The sequence below is a fragment of the Podospora pseudocomata genome, chromosome 5, assembly GCF_035222375.1.
Source record: "Podospora pseudocomata strain CBS 415.72m chromosome 5, whole genome shotgun sequence".
Taxonomy (NCBI): domain Eukaryota; kingdom Fungi; phylum Ascomycota; class Sordariomycetes; order Sordariales; family Podosporaceae; genus Podospora; species Podospora pseudocomata.
Window position 1 is genome coordinate 4,200,727 of NC_085889.1, and position 21,317 is coordinate 4,222,043.

The window sequence follows — 21,317 nt, forward strand, 5'->3', positions numbered from 1 at the left end:
TGGCACAGGCTTCTCTATGTATTCAGCGCTCACCTATTACTTAGCATATAACAAGTCTACCATATCATACAGTCGTCACCAACCATCTACTCCTCATCCTCGGCATCGGTAAAGTACTCAAAGTCCGCGGGCTTGGGCGCCTCCTCATCACCCTCATTGTCCTCATCAACAGCCGTCAACACACCCGCAGCCGCCGCCGCTCCGCTTCCGTCGCCATCAGCAGTCGAGGAAGAACGTCCCTGCGGTATCTCCCGAGCAGCCTGGGCAGAAAGGCGGAGAATCTCGTTAAGTTCGCTGCCCAATCCCGCCCGGCTACGGGCAGCCTCCATGCTCTGCAGCAATTGCGTGGCTGACGTCTGGGCACCACCTCGCCCGGCCTGCGCGCCAACCACGGGAGCTCTCTCGGTCGTCACCTTCTTCAGCTTCTCCTCAATCAACGTCTTGGGCTCGTCAGGCTGCGTGTCGTGGAGCAAGAGGGGGCCACCGGTAGGCTAGAAACACATTAGCACCTATCATAACAAAGAATTGTGCAGACAAACATACCTTCTTGACGGGCTTGTAACGTCCCGTCGGGAAGCTGATGTACTTGAACTGGCCTGGAAGAACACGAGACATATTCTCAACCTCGTAGCCAACCTTCTCCTTCTCCGCCTTCTTCTTGGAGTCGACCGAGCCTTCTCTCTCAGCTCCGGTCTCCTCCTTCTTGTCCTTGGGCTCCTCCGTCTTGGCCTTCTTGTCCTCGTCCACATCCATCTTGTCTCCAGCGGCGGGGGCAGGAGTCTTGGCAAGGGTAGGAGTATCAATATCCATGCTCTCACGACGCTGGGCACGCTCCTTCTTCTGAGCGCGACGCTTGGCCTGTGCCGTGGTGGACAAGATGGCAGTTGCAATGAGCGCCGGCCCCTCCTCGGTCTTGACTTCTTGCTCTGGGGGATAGTCAAACAGGCTCGGGCGAGTGTTGCAGTGAAATTTGAAGCTGGGGATCTCGAGGTCGTGATCAAGTCCGATGATGGAGGTGGGCACGAAGCTCAGCGACAGGAAGTGGGTGAAGGGGAACCAGTACCAGTACTGCGTGAAGACGGCCATGCCAACAATGCCGGGCATGTTGAGGTTGCCAGTCTGGGTCTGGAGACCAACCGAGCAGTTGCGGCCGCCAGCATCCAGAATACCCATAGCAACGGCGGCACCAAACTTGGTCATGGCATCCTCATGACGATCGCCAACAACCTTCTTGAGAGTCTTTCTGATGGCGGCAACCTTGGGGTTCATGACCTCGTTCTGCTGAATCATGATCATGGACAGGGCGATCAGGGCGCCCTGGCGGACAAAGTCGGTAGGATCCTTCATCATGGGCTCGAGCAGGTCAATGGCCTCATCCAGACCGGTGCCGGCGCATGAGATACCCAGAGCCATGGCGGAGCCGTACCGGACGTGAGGGTTGTAGGATTCAGCAAGGAGCTCCACCATCCGGGGAACACTTCCGGGCTTGCGGAAGAGGATGAAACCAAGAGACATGACGGCGATACGGCGCACATCGTCGTTCACGTCGCTGACAGCAAGGTGAAGGAGCTTGCGAATGGCCTTGTTGCTTCCAGTACCGCAGTAGGCCATGGCAACCGTGAGCACACCTCCATAGCGCAGCGTCGGGTCGGGGTCGGCAAGAAGGCCCTCAATCATGACATCGGCATTTTCCTGTTGCCCAAACATGATGAGGGCCATGCCTAGAGCAAGACCGCGGACAATCTTCTCGTGGGTGGTTTCGTGGGCATAGGTAAACATGGTCTCCACGGCCTTGGCGTTTCCGGTGCCCAACATGATCAAGCCCATGGCCAACCCAACAGCCTCACCGTTGAGGGCAGAATCGGCAAACAGGACCTTGGTAAGATCCTCAAAGATCTGCTCGTCACCCGTGGCCATGCCAGCGATGCCAAGACCCAAGGCACCGCCGTGCTGGATGACTTCTTCCTCGGCACCGTTGAACTGGCCACGCAGATATTCAAGAGCATCAGCGCCATGGTTGGCGTGGATGAGACCATAGGCGTAAAGAGCGCCGCCCTGGCTAAAGATGGAGCCACCGCTGCTGACTCCAGTCTGCTTAGGAAGATAGGGCTCCAGCAGCTTGCGAGACTGGGTGATGTTGCCGCGGTGAATGACACCGAGAGCAGCCGTAGCAGTGAACTTGGACCAGTTGATGGCCTTGCCAAGCCAGTCCAGGTTGTCACGGAAGAATTTGTCGTTGGTGGTGCCGGCATTCATGAAAGCATTGCAGAAAGTCACAGCCGTGTGGAAGATGGAGTTACGACCTTCCAGGCTGTCCCGGACCTTGTTCAGAATGGTGATGTCTGTGTGGTTATTGCGATAGAGGAATTCGAGGTTGAGCTTGATCGCCTTGCTGCCATCGAGGATAGAACGAATATTCCTGTAAACCTTGGCCGTCTCCTCGGGGAGTTGCTCCTCTTCCGAGCCTTCTTGGCTCTCGAGTAGAGCCTCTTCTTCGGCGGGGCCATCCTCGGTCGCAGTCGCTGGGGGCTCGGGCGCTCTGCCGGACGGAAGAGACTTGAGCACCTTGCCCAAGAACTCCTGCGTAGCGTTGTCGTAAAGATCAAATGCGATTTGATAAGCAATAGCAATCGAATTCGGGTCGCCCTTGGTTACTAGTTGCCTAATCATCTTGTCGGCCTCCTCGTCCGAGTCAAGGTGAACCACACACTTGGCGATGGCAAAATAGTCTGGGTTAGGGATCTCGCTAAGAAGATCCAGGATCAGGCGCAGGATCTCGGTTCTCAGGCCACGCTCCTGGACAATGTCCATGGAGATCTTGAGAAGATAGTCCATGAGCTCCTCGGCTGGGCTCTGTGTGCTATCCTTGGACTGCTTGCCCTCCTCGCTGGCCCGCTTGATGACCCTCCGGAGAACCTCGAGGTTCTTGGCCTCCACAGCGATACCAACAACCTGTCTGTATTTTCCCTGCTTCAAGCAGCTCTCAAAGAGACGCTCGATAACATTTTGAAGGGCTTTTTGGGTGCTGCTGTCGGTGATTTGGACGACCGAGTTGGAGCGCCCCTCCTTGGTTGGCTGGAAAGTGGGGTCCAGGATAGTGTTGTCGGTCGAGGCACGCGAGAGGAAAGACTTGGGTGGCAAGGTCGACTGGGAGAAGGGCGTGGTTGGCGAGATCAAGGCAGAGCCGTCGATGGAGCCAGTGCCAAAGGTGGTTTCTAGAGAGATGTTGGCCTTGCTCTGTTTCGAAGGGACATGGCGGGCCGACGAGACGGCAATGTACTGATCGACGCACTTGGAGAGGATAGTCTCCTCGAACTCGCCAGGAGCATCGAAGTTGAACAGGGGCCCGGCGGCCAAGGCAAAAGTCATGCTCTCATTATAAGCCTGGAGATGGAAATAAACCTTGGCCAAAACAAGGGCAGCGAGGCGACGCTCGGGGAAGGACTCGTCCTCGTAAAGGGCCTCACTGTGTGGCTCAAAACACAAATGATCAGCTTAGATTGGCAAGACACAGCGCGGTTGATACACAATCACGTACATTTGACTCAACGAACTGGCAACCTCGGTCCAAACAGTGTCGATGTCGTCGTTGAGAGTCTTGAGGGCGAAGACCTTGAGCTCGGGCTCCTCGTCAGTGAGAAAAGCCAACACTCCGCTGGCTGTAACGAGGCCTGGCATTGTGTCGATGCGCTTCGATGTCGGGGGTGGGGAAGGGGGGTAGGGGGGTAGTGATTGTATTTCAATATCTCAGCGAGGATTTCGCAGATCAAGACTCGAAAGTAAGCTGCGCGCTAAGGGTCGAGATGGATGATGTGGTGTTGAGAATGTGGTGTTGTTGAAGCTTCGTTGCTTGGAGCTTGTTGTTTGGCAGCGGCGCTTTCCAGGTTGGACTCCAGTCCACGTCAGGAGCTCTGCCTGCCTGCCTGCCTCGCCCAGGCTTGGCCTTGGGCTTGTCTGGGACAAAGGGCCAAGAGAGGCCAAGGCTGATGTTAGTCAGCGGGTAAGCCAATCAATGGCCAGCTCGGAAGCTTATATTTTGCGCTCCGCCGTTTGGTGGTCCATGCTCCCCAAGCTTTGTCATAAGGCTGGATGGACAGCCGGGGCAGCTGGGGTCGCTGAGTGCGACAGCTGTCCACTGCGACCGGAAACTTTTGTGTTTGTCGGCTTTTGGCTTTTGGCTGTGACGGGAGCCTCTTGCAGTCAAATCAGTCTATATCTCCCTTGTACACCGTAACACTCAACTTCGGTCAGCTCAAGCTGGTGCAGAGCTGGATGAGTGGATCTTTGAATGTAGACAGCGTGTATCTGTACTGATCTCAGGGCACGCCATTGCCACTGACCTCGCGAGTTGTGCCTCTGGACGGCATCGATGCCGGAAGCGGGAAAAAACGCACTGTTAGCCGTGATTTGAGAAATCCCTCCCCCCCCCGACACGAGAGAGCAACAGACATACCGATACCTACCGTATGCGCGTGGACGGACCAGGTCCCAGCCCAGCAAGCGACTCCACAATCCACTCGGCGGACCTGCGTTTGGCACAAGGCGTTTGCACACATCAACCTTTTTCCTAGCTCGCCATCCTCCCCAGCCCCCATGACGCCCATATCGTGATAAACACGCCCGCGCTCCCCGCTCATCCCCTCCTCCCATCGCCTGTTGCGCCCCATGGCCCGCGTCGCGTGGTGATGTGCGACTGAATCCGAGAGAACGAACCGACGTGTCTGTCTGGCTGCGCATCAAGAGCAACGAAGGAGATGCGATGACCACCAGCTACAGCTACACATCCCGAACCTACCATCCATCCATCCCATTGCTCCTTTGTGCGCGCCCCGAAATCGCGCCCCGATCCTGTCGCCATCGCCGTCGCCGTCGCATCGCTATTGTCTGGAATAAAGGAACATGCAAGAGACGGGCCATCAGCTGAAGTGAGCGCAGAGAGCAGAGAGCAGAGAGCAAGGTTGGAAGTAGAGAGAGACGACAGATAAGAACAATCAAGACGTTATATCAGAGCTGTGGTTCAAGATGGATCTCAGGGTCATGCTGAACGACAATGGGCCTGCTGCCTCGACACCCAGCAAGCCGCCACAACCACCGACACTGCAGCCAGCACCGCAGCACCACCAGCAACAGCACCACCATCAGCAGCAGATGCATCCACAGCCGACGCTGCCATCGACACCGATCCAAACAAACCCCCATCAGTCGTTCCGTGACTACGGCCAGCAGCCTCAGCCATCCCCGAGCCGTCACGTATCGCACGACTACGGCGCCCGACAGCGGGCACCTTCGGGCGCCTTCACATCGCCGCCTCCCTATCCGAGCGCAGGTCCATATGGCGCCGGTCGACCACCTCCACCATCCATCCAGCCGATGCCAATGCCACCAGCCGAGCTCCGGTCGCCGAGCATGAGCTCCGGGCCCGTCCCGTCCCCGTATCGGCAGACACCAGGCTCCTCCTCAATCAGCACGGCGAGCGGCTACCCTTTCCCACCACAGCAAGCCCCCACCAGCCCTGTGCAACGACACCAGTATACGCCGACCAGCGCCTACCCCAGAGAAGGCTACGGCCAGCCGACGGGTGTTGCTGGTATGACAGGGCCGCCTTCTTCGTATATGCAAGGATCGCACGTTCCGCAGACGCCTCCGGTTGGCACTCCGGGCGGGCCACACGCCTATGTCCAACGATCGCACTCGGCCCATTCGACGCCGACACCGACGTCAGCACACAGCCAACCGGCACAATATGGCGCGCCTTTTGTGCAAGGCAGTCCCGTGGCAGCCCCCCATCCGCTTCCGCAGCCGGACCTGCAGCGACAATCCTCGCTGCCACCCACGCCGGGAGGGGGAGCAGGTGCCGTCCCTCTGTCGGCGCGCCCTGCGCAGGTGTCAACTGGGTACGGCCAGCCGACCAGTCCGTACGGACAACGGCTGCCAGCTCCAAGCTTCCATGGGCACTCGACACCACACACCTCTCCACCACCTCCTCCACCACCTTCCCTGCCCCGGAACTCGAGCGTCCAAAGTTCAGGCCAGCATGACCCACACAGTCGAGACTCAGTAGGCCGGGGCCCACCTTCACACGGTGACAGAGACCGGAGCCTTAGCGTCAGTCCCAAAACTCGAGTCCCCAGTTTGCCAAGCAGTTCTGGCCGTCCTCGTTCTTCTGTTTCCGACTTTGATTCTCGTATTATTAATCCCCCCATCCATCCGCCACCATCTACCACCACCATGGCCCCGATTGCAGAACAGGACGCCGCCCGAGACCGCGCCTCGACTCCCGCCAAGCGCAAACTCGCCGAGCGCGAGCTTCGACCCGACGAACTCGAAAACCGCGATACGCGACCGCCTCCGCTGCGAGACTCCAGCGGCCGCCCTGCACTCGTCGATGCCGGCGCCGTTCCATTGAATGCGCGACGAGCCATGGTTGCGCCCGAGAAAAAGAGGAGAAAAGTGTACACACAACCGCCCGTCTGGGCGCAGTCCCAGGACGGCCGTCCACTGCACAAAGCCAACAGCATCTTATTCCACCCCGTCCCCTTCTCCGGCTCGGTATCTCATCAGACCAACGGCACCAAGACCGAGCCCCAGCCCAGCCGGCAAACATCCCCCGAAGAAAAACGTTCCATCGCCGCTCCCCGAGACCACCAGTCGGCACCACTACCACCACCCGGGCCGCCGCAGCCGGATGCTGCCGCGATAGCGTCGGGGCTAGGACCATGGGAACCCAGCATCGTCAACACTGCTCTTCCCTATGACTCTTGCACAAAACACATTGCCGATTGGCTAACTCATTTCGTCCTCGGCTCACCAGACATCCAAGAGATGGAGGCCAGGGGTGTCAAGTTTGAGATTGAGGCGAAACTGGGCACAATAATAGACAAGGATACTTCGGAACGTCTCCGCCTACCAATATACACCGAGTGCGTGCTGGAAGAGGGGGAATGGGTCAAGTTTCAAAGTAGCATGTCCGAGGTAAATCTTTCGTCGCCCCCCCCCCCTTACCGCCCTTTCCACCTGCTAACCTGTGTCTTCTTCAGTCTGAACACCGCTCCTTCAACGACTTCCTGAACGAGATGGTCAAAGAGACCCACGTGAACCGCACGCGCGTCCCGATCGAATATCTACACCGCCGCGAAATCGACCGATTCGTCGAGCTACCTCCCGAGATCCGGGACAGGCACCTGCCCAAGTGCGTGACGAGGCTTGCTGGCCGAAAGCCACCACGGGTGAGGATCACGTACGAAAAGAAGACGAATCAGGTCTTGGCTCGTATAGTGAAGGCTCGGGTTGCGGACACCAATATTCACTTCCCGCGATCACCGCTAGATTGTCGCATTAGTATCAATCTGGAGTGGACGTGGGATGGGCCACCGCAGGTTCTGGATCAGCTGGTGAAGGAGCAGGGCGGGGGGAGTTATCAGAGGGATAAGGACCGGTTGTGTTATAAGCACCGGTTTTATCAGGTGGATTTGACGCAAGTTATATCACAGGTAAGGTTATGTCGTTATGGCACACTGTGGATTATGCTAACGATTTAACAGAACAAGGAGCATGAGTTGGAGGTTGAACTGGATCCGGCCGCGCTGTTTGATCAGGGGAGGAGGGCGATGGATCAGCAGCCAAATCAGTATATGGAATTGGTGGGCGGGTTGGTGAATAATATCAGGGTGTTGGCGCACAAGGCGGCGGAGTTTCGTAGCTGAACAGTGTATTCGATTGGTAATGTATTTTTTTTGGGATGAGGAGGAGGGGCAAGCTTGGTGTTTTAGGATGGGAAATGGGGTTGTGGTAGATACCAGAATTTATGGGATTTGGTCTGAATGTGAACTGCCATCTTCAATCTTTGCGAGACATCAAGATCATTTAGATGGCTGATTGTTCTTGGCTTGGCTTTGAGGTCCTTTCCTTTTCTACATCACCAAAACATCAATATCTTTTAACAAAAATTCTATTATCATCTTCTTACTTACATCGTTTCTCCATCCCTGGCGTCAATCATGATGTGTCTTTTAGTTTTCCCCGATGATAGCTACCGACTTAGGAAAGTCGTATTTCTGACCCCGCGTTGCACCATCCCCATTGCATTACCCCATCCATTCTGCTTGTTTGCCGCCATCACACGCCAGTCTTGCAACATAGGCTGATATCACTCTCGGCATATAAACAGATACGTTTGCCCCTTTTCTCCAACTTTTTCTCCTCATCGCTATCTCCAACACATTCTTCGTCTTTTACATCTGTTCCCCTCCCACAAACACACTTCACCACTGCTTCACTCTTCCAGTCAAAACACAATGGACTCCGTCAAAACCGTCGCCGTCCTCGGCGTAAGTTCCTCTGTCCCCCACTCCCTCACTCTCTTGAAGACTAACGAATCCCCAGGGAACCGGCAACCTAGGCCCCTCCATAGTCCACGAACTCCTCTCAGCAGGCTTCACAGTCACAGGCCTAACCCGTTTCTCCTCTACCAACTCCACCCCCGCCTACCCCGACAGTGTGACTGTCCACAAAGTCGATTTTGGATCTTTTGACTCCCTTAAGGATGCCTTTTCAGGCCAGGACGCTGTTGTCTCTGTGGTCGGCAGCCCCGGGGTTTCAGCCCAGAGACTAGCTGTTGACGCTGCTATTGCTGCGGGAGTGAAGAGGTTTATCCCGAGCGAGTTTGGGGTTAACACGCGGAAGGTGAGGGACAGGCCGATGGGAGCGATACTGAGGGGGAAGGTGGAGGTGGTGGATTATTTGATTGAGAGAGAGAGAGAGATTGAGTGGACGGGGGTGAGTACGGGGTTGTTTTTCGACTGGGTGAGTTTTTCCACACAACACCATAGTACAAGTTGTGGGAAAGGGATGCTGATATTAGGTAGGGTTTGGAGAAGCACGGCTTGAGCACCATCAACCTTGACGATAAAACATCATCGACTGTCGACTCGGGAAACGAAAAGTTTCAAGTGAGCACGCTTGCGCAGGTGGGCAGGGCGGTTGTCGGGGTTTTGAAGCATCTAGAGGAGACGAGGAATAGGTATCTCGTCACGTCGTCGTTCCAGGTGTCGCAGAACGAGATTATACAGGCTGTGGAGGAGCTGACAGGGGAGGAGTACCCTGTTGTGAAGAGGGAGAGGGCGGAGGACTTGCAAAGGGCTGGGGAGGAGAAGCTTGCTGTGGGGGATTATAGGGCTTTTATTGATTTTCTGAGGGCGTATAATAATGCGGATGGGGCAGGGAATGCGGTGGGGGAGGAGGAGAGTTCGAATGGGTTGGTTGGGTTGGAGGAGGAGGATCTGAGAGAGTGTGTGAGGGGGTGGTTGGTGAGGGCGGGGGTTATTTCCTGAGTTTGAAGACGAACGGCAATATGGAGTAATGTTTCTATATCATTAATCTCAGTTTGATCCAGTCTTGGCTGATGGGTCGGAATGGCAGCATAAAATCAGCCTCATCGTGATTCGTATATGCACCACCGCCTCTCAAATCTGCCATGATTCTGCCTTGGCCTTATCCCCCCAACTTTCGCCCCCCCGCTCCTACCCCAAACAAGTATTAGTAACCCTCGGGATGACCTCACTCTTGTCTTTCGACAACTCCAACTTTTTTACTCGACCAAAACTCACCCAACATTCTTTGTTTTCCCCAGCCAAGCGCTCTACATCTTTTACCGCTCAATCCTCACCACTCCCTAAGGTAAAATGGATTACTTCGACCCACCACCACCCTACTCGCCTCCCTCCTGTCCAACCACCCAAACCTCACCACCACCACCACCACCACCACCACCACCACCACTATCATCCCAACCACCCCCACTACTATCTTCCCAACCACCACCACCAACCTACAACCCCATCTCTATCCCCCCTAAACCCCCCAGCAAACCCCCAAGCAAACCCCTCAAAATCCTCTCCCCAAATTCCGAACTCCTCCTCCTCTCCCACCTCCTAAAATCCCACCCCTGGCCCTCCTTCTACGGCCCCCCTCCCCAATCCCTAACCACCGCCTTGTCCATCGCCTCATTATGGGGGAACACCCCCCTCGTGCACTCCCTGCTCTCAACCCACGCCTGTAAGATCCGCGATACTGTCCACTCCACAGCCATCCACGCCGCCCTCCGCGGTCCCTCCCCCGAGTTAGCAGTTACCTTATTCCGGTTCTTTGGCCAAGAAGCCTGGATCCTAAAAGTCAAAACCCAGGATGGGATGACCGCGCTGCATGTAGCAGCCAGGAATGGGGTTCCTGCCGTGGTGATTGAGGAGCTTTTTGCGGGAGTGGGAAAAGAAATGCTGGAGGAGCGGGATGGGAGGGGACGGACGGCGTTGCATTTGGCGGGGCGGTTTACCCATCGGGATACTATTCGGGGGTTGCTTAGGTTAGGGGCTGACCCAAAAAGGGTGTTGGAGAAGGAAGTTTGGGAGGGGGTGGAGCAAAAGGAGAGGTTGGGGGTGCTGGGGTGTTGGGGATTGGTCTATCGGGTGTTGAGGGAGGAGGTGGATAAGTTAGGGGGACGGTTGGAGGTTGATGAGGTGGTGATGGGGGGGGGTGCTAAACAGGCGGAGAAGGTGGTGGGAGAGGAGGAGGAAGAAAGGGTGTTGAGTCATGGGAGTTATGCCAGGCCGAGCATGAGCCGGACTGCGATGCCGCTCATGTTGTTTTCGGACGAGTATCAGGCTTGGAAGAGGGGGTGTGATGCACTACTCCAAGAGTCGAGGGCGCAGAGGGAGAGGGATGGGAAGAATGAGAGCTGGATGTTGGATGTTATGGGGCCGAGGCCGAAGGGGTCACGGGTTGGGAGGGAAGATTCAATTGAAAACAGACACCGCTGATTAAGATTTTGGGATTGTTATCCTAGGGTATAACATGTACCAATCATGGCCCGATTGATTACTCCGTCTTTGATTCGATTCAAACAGCCTGGATACGCTCGGAGTGATCACTGACGTTGCCCTTCTCTGGCAGGGTTTCGTAGGGAGTGCCTGTCGTGTTGGAGCTTTCGGCTCGGAGGATGCGAGAAAGGCCGATTTCGTTGTTGATCTCGGCCATTCTTTCAAAATCGGCTGCTGCGGTCCCTTCAGAGCCAAAGATGATGTCCTGAGGTTTCTATCAGCTTGGGAAGATTCAGGGTTAACTGAGCGGGAAGAATCTTACCATCTCCTCCAGCGTCAACCTCTTCGTCTCGGGCACCAAAAACCACACAAACGCCGCTCCCATGTACGTCAGGATACCAAACAGAATATACGTCCCGTAGGTAATTCCCTCCAGCATATCGGGCGTGACTTGCCCAACAATAAAGTTATTCATCCAGTTGCTCGACGCCCCCAACGCGACACCATACGGCCTCGTGCTCAACGGCCAGATCTCGGCGACGATGATCCAGGCACATGGTCCCCACGAGTAGCCAAAGTGGATGACAAACAGCCAGACCATGCACACGGCTGCCCAACCAGCCGCCTTGTGACTCTCCCACTGGTCGATATTCTTCGCGACAATGACCGCGATGATGATATGGCATGTTGCCATGCCAATCGCGCCAACTGTCAACACCGGCTTGCGCCCTACGCGATCGATCCACAAAACCGCCGGGATGGTCGCAATAAACATCACAATCCCAACCACGCCCGTGGCAAGAAGCGAGGTGGAAGTATCATCCAGGCCGAGCTGTTTGAAAATCGAGGGTGCGTAGTACAACACGGCATTGATCCCGCTCCACTGCTGGAAAAACATCGTCACCGTCGCCACTACCACCCTCTTGAACATCGCCCGGGTCTGGAACAGTTTCTTGATGCTGACGAACTGGAGCTTGAAGATATTCCAGGCTGTCTGCTCGCGCAGGTTGGGGAACAGTTCCGCGACGCTTCTCTTTTCAAAGAGGGACTGGGCCTTGATTTCAAGGAATTCGAGCTCGACCAGCTCATGGTCTGGCGAGAGTCCTCGGAGGGAGGAGAGGACCTGGCGGGCTTCTTCCTCGCGCCCGTGGTGGACGAGCCAGCGGGGGGAGAAGGGCATGAAGATCATGCCGACGAAGAGGATCACTGCCGGGGCGAGCTGGAGGCAGATGGGGGTGAGCCAGGCGGCGTCGGATTGGGTTTCGGCCGAGGTGCCGCCGATGAAGTTGGTGCCGCTGTTTTTCTCTTGTCAACAACCTCCCGCCCTTTTGCTTCGTTCTTTCTTAAAAACACCGGAGGCTTACTAGTCAATCCAAAAGGAAATCATGATCCCAAAGCAGATCGCCAACTGCTGCGTCGCCACAAGCGCACCTCTCACCTCGGGGGGAGCCACCTCGCTGTTGTAAATGGGGATAATCATCGCCAACGAACCAACACCCATACCCCTATTTTTCACCGTCAGCAACTTGTCCTTTTTCGTGATGATAGATGGGGGGAACTCACGTAATAAACCTCCCCGCCAGAATGGCATCATGTCCCACCCCCGTAATCGCCGTCGCCTGAATCACCACCCCAAGCATAAAAACCGCACTAGCAACCAGAACCGAATACTTTCTCGACAAAACCTCGGCAATAAAACCAGAGAGAAGCGTCCCGATCCAGGCGCCGAGCTCGAGAATAGCAGTTAGCCACCCCTTCTTGGTTGAGTCGGTCACGTACTCGCCCATGTCTACATCCAACCTGTGGTTAGCATGAGTTGGTTGGAAAAACAAGGGGAGGAGAAAGTAGGCAAATACGTCGTTCAAAAGCCGGCATGGCCAGAATGCCACTAAACATCCCCTGGTTGTACCCATACAGCACACCACCAATGCAGGCAAACAGCGCGATGCGGAACACCCTAAAGTTCTTGATCAGGGCCGAAGGTCCAGATTTGCCCATCAGGGTCTCGCGCTTGTGGAGGGCTGCATCGTAGAATGCGCCTGCGCCGGCGTCGGCTCCGCCCATGGTGTGTTGGCTGATGTGTTTACTTGCTCCTGTCTCAATGAGGACGATGCTGTCTGCTGTTCGATATCAAACCAACCGCTGGACCAGGTCCACAGAGGGCATGTGAGAGAGTGTGAGAAAGCAAGTAAAGGGGTCCAAAAGGGCAACAAAGCGGGGAGGACCACCAATATATTACTGCTGATTTCTTCATGTAGGCGCAAACCAGTCCCCCTTCATCCGCCCACATGGATAAGGTAGATAGACTCTGACCGGATGGAACCTCAGTGTCACCACCCACCTCGTCTCTTGCTTGCCAATGGGCCCATATCTTCCAATTGCCCGGGAACCGAGTCCAAAATGCGAGTATCTGTCGTGGCACGTCCGTCCGCACCCTTTCCTCTTCAAGAAGGAGGGAGTAGGACTGGGTCTCAAGCTTGCCTGTCTTTATACCTTAAACAGGCGAGCGTAACATTCCCGCACGAATCAGCAGTGTGAACCTGCAGTCACTGATGCTGATCGCATCCTTCCAGTGCACCTCTCTGCCGGTCATGGTTCGTAGGAGTCTAGAGCGGTGGTAACAGCGGCAACAAGGTCAGGATCATGGCTCCCGGGATGAGGGGTAAACTCAATCCAACTTCCGGAGATAGACAGTGTCAATGTGACCGTACTTTTCTTTCCCGGATGAATGGGGGAATGTGGAATTATGATGGGGATCATTGGCCAGGTCGGACGATGCGATGCTGTGTGCTCAAACTCGGGAATTGGGACAGAGGAGGCCAAAAGTGGAAAGCATCAGAGGCCGGAGGTAATCACCACCCGGTGACACCATCACACACTCTCTCAGTCCATCCATTGACCGCCAATTTGAGAATCCGAAAGACTTCTTTCATTTATGACCAATCCCAAAAAGAGAGCACTTACACCACCACCATGCCGCTTGACATGTCGTCAACAAAAGAAGCCTCTTCAAGCCACCAGCCAAAAGAACCATCTTGCCAAGTTCCTCGGCGCAGATCTTCCCTTTCGCTCGCGCGGCAATTGCCCGTCATGCCACACAGTAGCACAGGAAACAAGCACTTGTGTGGTTTTTAGCCTGAAATGCTTGGCCTGCTTGCTTCAACTTCCGCCGCGAGCCCATTGGACAGCTCTCGGGACCAAACGCTGTCATTCGCTGGGCAAAAGCCGTTGACAATATCGATCGGGCCTTCTTTCTCTGTCGGTTATCTTGGTTCGACGGCAGACACACACTCGTCCTCTTCTTTGTACGGTATAAGAGAAGGAGTTTGCCGTGATGTGTGGCGTCTTGATGTTTTGTGGGGGGAGACAATGACGAACGGCAGCTGCTTTGAGTCGTGCGGGTGGCTTGGTGGCTTAACGGCGCGCTGCGTTAGCGCACTTGGCCAGTCTCTTGTCTGTTCTGTCAGCAAGAGCCCCCTGTCTTTTATCTTCTTCGGGGATAACTAACCCGAGCCAGTGTTGAGGTCTGGGAATATTATCCCGCCATGGAGCGCCAGGAGCAGCAAGTAAGATGTCAAGACGTTCGGCCGAGGCTTGCCGACATCCTGGATTGGAAAGGCAGTGAAGACGGGACTGTACTTTTGACAAGACCGATTCCTGATCACCTCGATACCCCGGATTACCTATGCCTGCCCGCGGCATCTGTGAGCTGAATCTGCCCGTCATGTTGGTGGTGCGGGGTCTATAAAAAGTCGAAACATCAAATGAGGGGTAGCACGCAGGTGAGGTGAGAAAGTAGTAGGTGTAAAGGCCGCCAGCCCTTCAACCAGACTGGCCTTGGGAAACTCCTGGGACCGAGACCGACACCGAGGTCAAGAGACCTATAATTCTCGTGCAGGTTTCACCCCGGAAACCATCGGTGGCTTCGCGGTGCACGTTGGAGATTCTTAGTTGTGAAGTCGAAAATTGATACCGATTTGGGCGAGAAGACTCGAGATAAAGCCAACCATCATCGAGGCTCAGCTCATCTGCATGACCGTGTTCCAACAGTGCCCAGAGAGGCGAAGCCAACAGAGAGTATATAAGTCTGTGTTTAGTCATGGCATACGGATGGAGAGAAGGGGAAAGTGAATATTGCGCGCCGCTCGCCAATGTTTGGAAGTATGGATGACAGGTGCCAACTTGCAGAAGGGTCACAGTGACCAGTCTATTTCCGCCGACAAAGTGTCGATATCACCAAGTTCCAGACTGCCGGGTGTGATATTCAGCTCATGCAGAATAGTATGAACATGAAACGACGATTGAGATGCTGCAAGTGCCAGATCTGTATCGACCATATGGCTGGCCGAACGTTGCATATGCATGATGGTGCAGTCTTTTTGGATACCTACCGACTGCAAGTTTGACAAGAGACACAGCTGTGATAAATATGAGCGAACCAGGCGAGATGGTTCTTGTTACACGCATGAGGTGTTGCTTGAATGCCCTTCCAGATGGCCGTGCTGCTCCCGGTGTCCGGCCGGTTCAAAGTGGGGTTGTGTGACCGGCACCCGGCGACCAGTCCCGGCGGGGTGCCGATGGACCGGGCCGGTGTCCACTTCGCATCAGTTAGCTGCTTGTACAGTCTTGCACTGGCATAACTCATGTCAAGTTGATTACATATGTGATACCGAGCCACTCTGTTGGTTCATTGGCGTAATCGCAGAACCAAAATAAACCCAAGTGCCGGCCGGGGTTTAGTCCAAGAGGATGGCAGTAAGGATGTGATGAGGCAGGGTTCGAACCAACAAAGGTGTGTGCGGGATTGATCTTATCTCCTGGCCTTATCTTGATAAGATTGCGGCGCGAGCATCCATTCAGAAACTAGACTCACGAGACGAATGGTGAAACGGAAACTCTCAAGATGGTCGCACGGGATGTTGGTGAGTACATGTTCGAGAAGGCAGGCCGGGCCCGAGTGCAGGAGTCACGGTCGTCGGCCGGCAGCCCGAGTGGTTGCGGGAAACCAAAAAAAGATGACGGGACCGCGATCTCTCCCACGCATATCTGGTATCACGCGGGAGATTGACAAAGATGACCAGAAACGCAGCCGAGGTCGACGTTGGTCTCGCCCAGGTCAAAAAGTTTCGAAACAAAAACGTTTAGGGCCGGCCGCTCTGTCAGGCCGGGTCTTGACTTTGGCCGTTCCGTCAACTGCCGTGCTATGCAGGTGTGGTTGGGTCAGATGTATGTAGGTCGGGGGCAGAAGGAGTGACTAAGGTATGTCGTAAAGAGAGGGGCATAGTCAGCATTTGGCAGCGATGAAAAGAGTTGGTGGGGTTGTTGAAGGGTGGTTACCACAAGGTGTTTTGCCTCCTCCTGTTATGCTTGCGCCGCTGGGTTGAGTTGGAAAATATTCCCCGGAGGCGTGTGTAATTCCCCTTCCCATGGAGCTCGTACGCCTTGACGAGTCCAAGTCCCGGAACTACTCACAATGTGAGGTTACATGAAATGGTATTCCGGGAGTTGCCCAAAAGAAAGTTGAGACGAGAATGAGGCGGAGTGATGTTGTCTTTGTTGACGGGTAGGTGCCAAAGAGGCAGAACGACTGGGCAGCCAGGGGCTGATGAGATGAGATGAGACGAGATGATTTGTCTACATTTTGCTGGGCAGTAAATCCAATTTACGATCATGCCTCGGATTTTGGAATACTGTGTAAGAAGTTGTGGGTGCTTCAAAGAGCAAGAGACAATTTGGGGGTCGCAACTGCCAAAGCATCGCATCTTGACGAGGAAGAAGCTTGGACCCCAAATCCATGAAAGACAGGATGGGGGCAAGTGGAAAATCCTTAACAATTCTGCCGCAAAGATCAATGGCAGTCTGATAGTGAACGCTGTGCAACCCCCAATGCTACAGTGAGTGATGCTCCCAACGGTGATGATCGTCCCTTGCAGCTTTGTTCCTGCGGCCGACAGGGATCACAGATCTTGCCCAACCAATAAACACCAAGCCAGTGGATCCAGAGCACGTGCGCCTTCCCAAAATTAGAGCGGAAAGGCAGGACGCCAGGACAAGCAAGCCCCACTCGCTACCCGCAAGATCGATCTTCCAAGCAATTTGACGCGCGCCTCTGTCCCGTCAGTCCTCGTCCGTCTCTTTCCTCTCATCAATTGCCCGGAGAAGGCAGCCAATCCCACAGCTCTTTTGTTTCTGAGAACCAGATTTATTTCGTGTCATCTCGTCTACTGACAGCCGACAACACGCCTCCAGCAGCTGGCAGTCCATACTGACTGGCTCGCCAGCTGAATTCCACCGTGTCGCAGGTTCCACGTTGGCGCTGTACCCCGCGGCTACCCACCAACATCACCTCTCCTCGCTGCCGGGCCGAATTACGTCAAAGATGTTTTCCACGGCTGCTGCTCTTCTGCTTCCGATTGCAACATTGCTACCGAGCGCTACAGATGCTCAGTCCCTGATAATCTCCTTTGCCGCTCTAATCTCGCGAGACGCTCTTTTGCCGCCTGTCGCGCGCCAGAGCTCAATGCCATTGTTTACCTTTCTCGATGCCTTCTTGGTGAGCAGTCCCGATCTGTCGGATTCCGGGACACTCTCGAGGACCGGCTGCTGGGCCTTGTGAGACCAGCCGGCCAGTCGCAGAATCGCCCGGCCGGATTTTGATCGCCTCCTCATAAGGCCATCAATGGCCTCCATTATCAGGTCCGGTGTTTTCCTTGTTTCCGGGCAGTGTAAGGTAAGATAGGTAGGTGGTATTTGTTGGTTTTGGATTCCGTTGTTGTTTCTGACTGATATCCATCTCTCTTGAGACGGCAATTACGCAGAACCATGATGGATGTCGAGTGCGGCGAGAGGAGGCTTGGGTACCGTATGCATGAGGCTGGCGGTAAACTCCTACGAGCCGCTCTCTGGATGCTGGTACTATTTTTTGCACACGCCTGCATGTCTTCCGCTTCCCGCACCCCACAACAGCCATTCCCGCTTTGGGATGTTCTTCTTCGAGATACTTGTGTTCTCGCTGCATCTACGAGAGCTGGCGAAGTCACGGCACAGTACCGCACCATGCCCTAAGCGAACGGTGAGAGAGAGCCTGTTGGGCCCTCGACACCTACCTCCCTACCTTACCTACACACCTCATCACCGTTGCAAGTGTAATCTCGCATTTTCTTACCTTCTCTCTTCGTCCTGTCTCTTGTCCTTACTGCCGCCAGTGGCCGGTGATTTCTCTTCTATTGTCACCTTATCCACGGACCCCCCCTGTCTAGCCCCCAGGTCCTCTTCGAGTTAACCGCCCTACGAGTACTTCCGCGTGCTCCACAGGGTCTGCTTGGTAGCCGCCCGCTCTTCAAACAGACGCCATTTCGAAACCCATCAGCCATTAGCAGAGGCCGCTGGCCGCTCATCAAGGTCTTTCAGATACAGATGCGTAGTTTCATCAGTCCAAGCTTTCCTGTCACTATACTGCTCGTTTCAGATCTCCTACCCCGGTCTTGGGTGCCCTTCCCTTTTTGGCAACCAGAGATCAAAGCCTGGGTCTTATTCTCTTTCCACCCTTGTTTCTTTTCCGGTCTCCATCTTGAGCCTGAGATACTATAAGTCGACCGCCTCTCCTTCTCTCCTCGGCCGGCCTTCTCTAGCCAGTCATTCAGTCCTCGAGCCCTTCGACCCGCCTCACCGCGACCCCTTTCTTCTTTTTTTCCTCTCCATTGTTCATTTTGTCATTGTCAGGTTTTCCTACTCTGGTCTCATCTGGTTTTCTGGTCTCATTTGGTCTTGAAGAGTTTCCTCATCATCGTCTCCTTGTTGTCATCATCAAACTGGGTTGCCGGCCTACCTTTTCTTTGTTAACGACAACAACAACTACAACATCATAAACCGACCCACGAAGCCCGCCTGATAAGTAATACACTCGACCCGGGCCAAACAGAAACGCAAGATCGTCACCGCACCAATAAGGACCGAGGAGGCGAAAAACATAGCATGCCCAACTTGACTCGGGCACCAAGCAGCAGCGGAAGCAACGCCAATAGCAACAACACATACTACCATTACCCCGACGTCACATCGGCGCCCGACACAATGTCTTACTACCAACCCACCCGGCAGCTCTCCGGGTTCTACTCGGACCTCACCACCACCGCCGGCGGCAACCCCATGATGGCCGCTTCATACGATCCCTACGCTGTCAACCCCGTCGGCCATGCGGTCCCGTCCCTGCAGATCTCCACCCACCACCAACCACCCCACATGGGCGGGCCAGTAGGAGGCACCCTTCCCACTCAGCACCGCGCTTCCTCGGGGGCGTGGAACCAGGAAGACGACCGCACCCTCCTTGCTCTGAGGGCGATGGGCAAGAACTGGAACCAGATTCAGCGGGAGGCCTTTCCGGGGAAGACGGGGAACGCCTGCAGGAAGAGACACGAGAGGTTGATGGAGAGGAGGGGACAGAACGATTTCGACAACAGGAAGCTGGAGAGGTTGTGCAAAGAGTACATGAGCATGCGCAAGGAGATTTGGCAGCCCTTGGCGGCGAGGTGTGGGGAGAAGTGGAACGTGGTTGAGATGCAGGTTTGTTTTTTCCCCCTCCCTTTCTTGCTTGTTCCAATACTGACAAGTGAAAAGTGCATGTCCAACGGCCTAAAAAATATCCAATCCCACGCCCGCGCCTACGCCCGTCGTGAGAGGTTAGAGACTGGCCAACCTTTGCCTTCGAGCTACGACGATGACATTGGGCTCGGGGCTCTCACTCCTATCGACGATGTGGCGGAACAGAGTTATTCCTCTCCTGAAACTACGGGGTCTACGGGTGCGCATAGCACTCCCGGCGCGGCGAGCAGCAACGGGAGCAGCGGGCATGGGATGGGGCATCACTATGGGGGCATGCCGCAGTATCATCAGAGTTATGGGCATCACACGGGGTATGGGCACGGGTACAGCAACAGTGTGTCGAGCACGGGGACGGCGTATGGTGGGCAGCAGCAGACGCAGCAGCAGCAGCAGCAGAGTCAGAATGGGGGGCAGAGTCAAGGGGCGAGTCCGTATATGGGGCACGGGGGGAGATTGCCTAGCGTTGGGGATATGGGGATTGATGCTATGCTTAATCGGGGGCAGCAGCAGTGATTTGGTTTTCTCTTTGACTTTTGGGATAAGGAGTTTTTTGGTCGGGGGTTTGGCTTCAAAAAAGGCGTTCGGGAGGTGGTTGGGTGAGTTCGGAATTAGGGTTCCGGATCGGGGTCGGGTTCGGGCTTTACTGTTTCTTCCTTTTTTTTTCTACCTTTTTTTTTCTACTTACCTTTTCATCTTTTGGCAAGGCGTTGGGTTCCGGATCGGAGGGCTTTTTCTTCTTGTCTCTTGTTCTGTCTCTATCAGATACCACACCATTCCTTGGCATTTTTCTTTTTTCCTCATAGTCATCACTTTTTCCTTTGTCTTAACTCCTACTTATCATGTCATGCTATATGCTATAGAGAAGAAAAAGGGGATGGATTGGATGGATTGGATGGATTGGATGGATGGAATAATGGGAGGAAGAGATTTGAATGAAATGAAGAATTGTTATGTTTTGATCACTTTTTTTGGTATCCAACTCGGGTGGTTTCCCGCAATAATTGGCGAGAACCAGTGAGGTGTAAGTCGATTGTGGTGGGGGTTCTTGGTGACGAAGAGGCTGAGAGCGGCTGAGAAGCAGGTTGGGGGGGGGGGGGTGGTGCAACAGCGACGACCGTTGGTGGGCGGCGGCGCGGACGGTTGCACGTTGGTACCAGAGTTCAGATTTGGAAATGTGGACCAGTGTATGTGGAGTACACACGTAGCAAAAGGCTCAGTTGGGACAAGTTGACTGTTGTGGAAAACGGCAAGGTTTGTTGATGGATGAGGTGAGGCGGTGGCACGGGGGAGAGACAGGGGGGAGGGGAGGGGTGTTTACATCAAAAGATTCGGTATCTCGGGTATTCGGTCAGGATGTAAACTCAGGTTCCAGTTCAGTTCAGTGTTCATGTGTGGCGATGAGACAAAATACCGTAATGGTGAGGAATCACTATATGGCAAATGTCTTCCTCGAAACGAAACAACACAAGTGTAAGATGGCGGCGGCGCGGTGGTGGGTTACTTGCTCCGCACGGCACCAAACGGGAAATTACACATTCAATGCATGCTGCGAGTCATATCTCGTAACCTCAAAAATATAATGAGCAGCGGGCGGGTATCTGAGTGAATCCAACCCGGGCCCCAGACGGGTGTGAGACTGGTTGGTCAAAAAACATCAACTGCGGGGAATAATCCCCCAGCACCAGGGAAGGAAGGCAAAGATCGCGAGGACCGGGATTATTCATCCCAGCGGCGGGACAGAGATAAAAGTAAGCTGGTCAAGTCCGGATAGGCTTGCTGACCAAGGTGAAGGATTCCCCGAGAAGAACAACAATGACATAATCGGGCTTCTGGCATCAACATCCAGCTGTTGGTCCCCGAGATGTACTGCCCCAGCACACACAAGACCCAAAGGAAGAGGCAAGA

At 54.8% G+C, this 21,317-nt stretch overlaps 7 protein-coding genes across 7 annotated transcripts; 3 read left to right on the top strand and 4 right to left on the bottom strand.

The window, feature by feature from the left end:
• Positions 1–86: 86 nt before the first annotated feature.
• On the bottom strand, positions 87–3,678 carry RPN2 (proteasome regulatory particle base subunit; the record flags this gene model as incomplete). Its single annotated transcript, XM_062891551.1, has 3 exons — positions 87–491; positions 544–3,466; positions 3,539–3,678. The coding sequence occupies 3 exons, from the start codon at positions 3,676–3,678 to the stop codon at positions 87–89; spliced, it is 3,468 nt and encodes a 1,155-aa protein (XP_062742795.1).
• Positions 2,706–7,703, top strand: CET1 (mRNA-capping enzyme subunit beta; the record flags this gene model as incomplete). The annotated part of the gene is given in 4 exon segments (XM_062891550.1): positions 2,706–3,704; positions 3,722–6,972; positions 7,038–7,490; positions 7,542–7,703. The coding sequence occupies 3 exon segments, from the start codon at positions 5,023–5,025 to the stop codon at positions 7,701–7,703; spliced, it is 2,565 nt and encodes an 854-aa protein (XP_062742796.1). The 5' UTR covers positions 2,706–3,704; positions 3,722–5,022.
• Positions 7,704–8,294: 591 nt separating this feature from the next.
• Positions 8,295–9,334, top strand: QC762_511570 (uncharacterized protein; the record flags this gene model as incomplete). The annotated part of the gene is made up of 3 exons (XM_062891549.1): positions 8,295–8,327; positions 8,383–8,802; positions 8,865–9,334. 3 exons carry the CDS (start codon positions 8,295–8,297, stop codon positions 9,327–9,329), a joined length of 918 nt encoding a protein of 305 aa, XP_062742797.1. The 3' UTR covers positions 9,330–9,334.
• Positions 9,335–10,791: 1,457 nt separating this feature from the next.
• Positions 10,792–12,875, bottom strand: QC762_511560 (uncharacterized protein; the record flags this gene model as incomplete). Its single annotated transcript, XM_062891548.1, has 5 exons — positions 10,792–11,076; positions 11,134–12,106; positions 12,176–12,316; positions 12,375–12,600; positions 12,668–12,875. The coding sequence occupies 5 exons, from the start codon at positions 12,873–12,875 to the stop codon at positions 10,891–10,893; spliced, it is 1,734 nt and encodes a 577-aa protein (XP_062742798.1). The 3' UTR covers positions 10,792–10,890.
• A 1,366-nt stretch (positions 12,876–14,241) lies between these two features.
• QC762_0087570 (uncharacterized protein) lies at positions 14,242–14,537 on the bottom strand (the record flags this gene model as incomplete). The annotated part of the gene is made up of 2 exons (XM_062884015.1): positions 14,242–14,266; positions 14,320–14,537. 2 exons carry the CDS (start codon positions 14,535–14,537, stop codon positions 14,242–14,244), a joined length of 243 nt encoding a protein of 80 aa, XP_062742799.1.
• Positions 14,538–15,863: 1,326 nt separating this feature from the next.
• On the bottom strand, positions 15,864–16,548 carry QC762_0087580 (uncharacterized protein; the record flags this gene model as incomplete). The annotated part of the gene is made up of 2 exons (XM_062884016.1): positions 16,149–16,548; positions 15,864–16,012 (listed from the first exon to the last, which is right to left on the bottom strand). The coding sequence occupies exons 1-2, from the start codon at positions 16,237–16,239 to the stop codon at positions 15,864–15,866; spliced, it is 240 nt and encodes a 79-aa protein (XP_062742800.1). The 5' UTR covers positions 16,240–16,548.
• Positions 16,549–17,541: 993 nt separating this feature from the next.
• Positions 17,542–20,252, top strand: QC762_511550 (uncharacterized protein). Its single transcript, XM_062891547.1, has 2 exons — positions 17,542–19,373; positions 19,428–20,252. Exons 1-2 carry the CDS (start codon positions 18,786–18,788, stop codon positions 19,923–19,925), a joined length of 1,086 nt encoding a protein of 361 aa, XP_062742801.1. The 5' UTR covers positions 17,542–18,785; the 3' UTR covers positions 19,926–20,252.
• Positions 20,253–21,317: the final 1,065 nt, after the last annotated feature.